The 4,527-nt window shown below is 36.8% G+C and overlaps 1 protein-coding gene across 1 annotated transcript; it reads right to left on the bottom strand.

Moving 5' to 3' along the window:
* Positions 1-280: 280 nt before the first annotated feature.
* On the bottom strand, positions 281-4,232 carry MED10 (mediator complex subunit 10). The gene is made up of 4 exons (XM_063298722.1): positions 3,974-4,232; positions 2,483-2,566; positions 1,619-1,721; positions 281-812 (listed from the first exon to the last, which is right to left on the bottom strand). Exons 1-4 carry the CDS (start codon positions 4,093-4,095, stop codon positions 717-719), a joined length of 405 nt encoding a protein of 134 aa, XP_063154792.1. The 5' UTR covers positions 4,096-4,232; the 3' UTR covers positions 281-716.
* Between the last annotated feature and the right edge of the window lie 295 nt (positions 4,233-4,527).

Genomic DNA, 4,527 nt, shown 5'->3' with positions numbered 1-4,527 from the left:
CTTAAAGAGGGGACATCATTATTTTATTTTATTTTATTATTTTATTTTTATCCCACTTTTATTATTTTTATAGATACAAACAAAAAACAGGAGACCACATAAAAGATGAAAGACAAGTTAACATATTAAGGCTATAATATATTTAGAAGTTTAATTTTTCATTAACCATGAAAAACTGAAAATGTTAAAAGTTGTTTTGACAGTATCTCCATGTATAATATTAGAAACATTCCCATTTTATTTTTATGACATCACAAAATGAACAAGTATTGTTCTCATCGATCAAAACATAGCAAAAAGAGGTCACACTAGAAACTAATTATTCAAAAGAATATTTTAGAAATCAAAGGAAATAATGGCACATTTATACTACTACCTCACTTTGTGTAAGTTGCAAATTTACAACCACAGTCCTGAGCCACCTTACTTCGTGTAGTATTTACAAGATGCAAAGGAGATAGCTTTCAGTTCATAGACAGGCTTCATGTCACATTAAAGAGAAGATTTTTTGAATTTCTGGCTTCTTTTTGGATCTCCTAAAAAGTCTTAAAGACTGCAGATGTAGCACAAAAGAATCACCTTCCAACCAGGCCAAGAGATACAATATTTAATCAGCATTTCAGCTGAACACATTTTCATTCCTCAAGCTGTCAATTATCATCATACAAACTTATCACCAGAGTCTGGAAGGGAGAGCAGGACAAAAGAAAATGTAATTATGGAGAAGGATCTTCACTCCGAATAGCTTTGTACTTAGCCATGTCTTCTGGGAACACTTTAGTCAGTTCCTGAATCAACAGACTTTTGAATTTCTAAGAAAAAAAGAAAAAAAAATCATGCAAGGAAACTGGACCTTTTCTTATCAGTACCTTACAGTAGTAGCAGCATTACCTGCCATAAGACTACTATTAAATCATATTTACTAAACTGAAAACAAACAAATTATCTGTCCATCAGTGTTCCATAAAACAAACAAATATCTGTCCATCAGTGTGGGAATGGAGCCTACAAAGTGGCTTTATTGCTAGGGAAATTGAGTTCACCCTCCTGCTGATTATGGGTTTTTTTTATATATAATACTTTATTGATTAGCCATTAGGCCATATCAGAATACAAAATATAAAATACAGAACAATAGTAAGACCATATGTTAAAAATAGAGTAAAAGGGTAAATTGCAGGGGTGACACAGAAATACGAGCTGCATTTTCTTTTACTCATGTCCTTTATCCTATTTGTAGCATATGGTCTTATTATTGTTCTGTATCTTATATTTTGTATTCTGATATGGCCTAATGGCCTAATGGCTAATCAATAAAGGATTACTACATTACTAAATGGGGGAGTTCAGAGTTTTTATTTAATATTTTAAATTATTTTTGTTGTTACATTTTGGGGGGGGTTGTTGTCTTGTTCTTGTTTTTTTAACTTTGTACACTGCTCAGAGCCACATATGTGAGATGGGAGGCTATATAAATTTACCAAATAAATAAGAACTACATAAATAAACAACAGCAAAAACTAATTCTGTAGTTTTTGGCTTGAAGCTTTTCCTAATGCACATGCAGACAATGCACACTTACAGAATACAGATTTTTTATGTACAAGTGGCAACTTACCTTCATGGTATCAATTTTACCTTTCACTTGTTCATTTTTAGCTAAAGCTCTTTCCAAACATTCTTTAGTATATAGTTGGGGATTACGACCTTGATCTATGTATCTGAGAAAATAAATGTTACGAGATTTTTAATGTGGTCCACATATTATGTTAACCGTGCACATAAAAGCCATGCATTCTATCTATATTATTTTCTGAAATGCACAATGGATTATCATTTAATCATTTAACCAAACACAGTCACAATATGCACAGAGTTTAAATAATATTTAATGGCACTGAATTCCCAGAAATATATTAGGTCCAGAGAGAAAAGATCTATGGAAAGATATGAAGAATATTAAATAGTATTTGATAGGCAAACTGAGCAACCCATGGCCCTCATGGCCAATTTTTGCACTACCAAAATTCAGTGCCAAGTCACCATGCAATTTCCCACTGATTCGCAGAAAATAAACCAAAAAGAAGTACTACTGTATTAAACATGAGATAAACTTAACATATCTAGACATTTTTAAACTATCCCACCAGACTCCTGGAAAAATGAAATAACTATCCTCCAAATCCGATTTTCTATGGGGATTTCATTACCTCAGAATTCCAGACACAGCTACAGCCTCTGGAAATGTATTTCCCAAGAGCAAAAGGATATGAGCTGCTTCTCAAAAATCAAACACTATTTAGTATTGTGTACTCCAGAGAATATTTAAAAATGAATTTCTAGTGTTTACACACATATGTCATGCCCTACAATCCAATTTATTAGACTCACTATGAAAAGATATGTGACTGTTCTTGTGTAAACAGCACCAATATCTCTAGAGCCAGATACTGACAGCTGCGGGGAGAAGTTAAGCACTTACTCAAAGACTTCCAAAGGCACGCTGATATCATGAAGCTGTTGTCGGCACTTGTCAATATCTTGCAAGCCTGTAACCATAAAATTCCTAGACAGAAACCATTTTTATTAATTTATAGCATACTGAAGTCAAATTATCAATCAATTTATACAGCCTCTGTGCCAACAGATGCTTTATAAAAGACATTAGGAGGCTTAAGTCAATAACCAATCTTGCTCCACAACATGAACTGTCTCTAATAAAAATAAAGGAAACGGAAGCTCTCAGAACAAAGGGGAAAGAAAGCAGATTGGCAAATTGCCTCTTCTCCTTTAAAATTCCTGCCCTGAAGCTTTACACCAAACAAGGAGTTGCACACACAACTAAAATGGCCACTTCAGACTCCAATTCTACCACATATTAATAGCTTATGTGGCTTTTGAAGAAAATTAAAGAAATTTATAAAAAGGATCTTACACTATATATCTGTCATAATAGGTAGCTGTTTTAGTATCACCGTGTTCATAAACACGGCACTTCTAGGGAGAGATGAAGGGCAGTTTGTCAAGAATGAGAGTGCTTGTTTCCTGATCCTATATAGGAGAAGCACTTTACAAGAATGGTTATGGAAGCTGTCACAATAGACATCCATAACAGTTATACAACTATTTTGTTAGATACCTTGCCTTTCCTCCAGGTGCTCAAGATGGTAAGCATAACTAATCCTCCTCCCATTTTTTCCTCATAATAACAACCCTGTAAGGTAGGTTTGGCTGAGGGACTCTCCAAGCCTCGTTCAACACCTTAACCACCACACCACATTGTGGAAGAGTGGATGAAAATAGATTCCAATGTATGTTATATTCTGGTATAATATATTCCAGTTAATTTTGAACATTAGGAAAAAAAAACAGGCCAATACTCAATCTGTTAAATTGCTAGCAACTGTCTTAAAAGGTGCCTTGAGCCCATTATCAGAAAAACAATGTACAAATTTGCTTTTGTTTTCTAAAAGTACTATAAAAAAAAAGACCCAACTGTTCAGTAAATCTAATATACACAACAGTTACACCAGCATAACAATTGGTTCGCTTTCTGGAGGAGGAGGGTGTGTTTTTTTAAAACTTACTTTTTATAAACCTCATCAAATATGACTAGGGACATCAATATGGAAAGGGCAGTACTGTATAGCCATATAGCCCAACATTCAATTTCTGCCAACAAATAAAACTCTTCCAGCGGGGTTGTAAATGGTTTAAGCCTCCCACCAAAAAGAAAAAGACCTATTGGAGTTGGGCGACTAATAAATTTAAAATAATAATAATAATAATAAGTCCTATTCAATGACCAGTGAAACTCTGGGATTTATTTTAAATAAAACGCCATCTTCTCGGTGACCATCACGCTATGGTAATCCATTCCTAGCTCTGCGTCTCTCGCCAACCCCCCATCGCTTTGGCGGAAGGATTTGGGGAGCCCGAGTGGGAAAGAGACGCGAGGGAACGACGCGCTCACAATTTCTGGCTGAGTCCCGCTTGGCTACTAGGCTGGAAGTCGCTGACAATGATGCCCAGCTGCCGGATGTTTTCCACGAACTTTTCCAGGTGCTCCTCCAGGGAGTCGAACTTCTCCGCCATCCCTCGGAACCGGAGAGCATCCCTCGGAACCGGAGAGAAACCCTCCGCGACCACCTCTTTCGCTGCACCGGTCCCTACGTTGCTAGGAGCGCGGCCATGAACGCTGGAGCACCATTTCCTCTTCCGGCTCAAGGAAGGCCCGTCCTTTTTTTTTTTTCTTCTTTGAATGGAACTTAACAGGATCCGAGAACAGATGTTTTAGACTCCGCCCATACAAGTTAAATAAACTACGCCGGCTCTCATGCGCATGCGTAGTCCCGTTTCCTGCTTTGGTTTTTCTTCTCTGTGCAGTGGGGCTTACCCTGCGTTTTCGGTCCGGCCTAATCCCCTCCTGATTCTCCAGAGGGATGAACGAACGCTTTCGCTTTTTAGCGCACATGCAGCTCTCGCTGACTTAACCATTTGTTTAAGGATCAAAATGCTCGTTTTTAT

Source organism: Candoia aspera, chromosome 3 (genome assembly GCF_035149785.1).
Source record: "Candoia aspera isolate rCanAsp1 chromosome 3, rCanAsp1.hap2, whole genome shotgun sequence".
Classification (NCBI taxonomy): domain Eukaryota; kingdom Metazoa; phylum Chordata; class Lepidosauria; order Squamata; family Boidae; genus Candoia; species Candoia aspera.
This window is presented reverse-complemented; position numbering and strand designations above follow the sequence as displayed.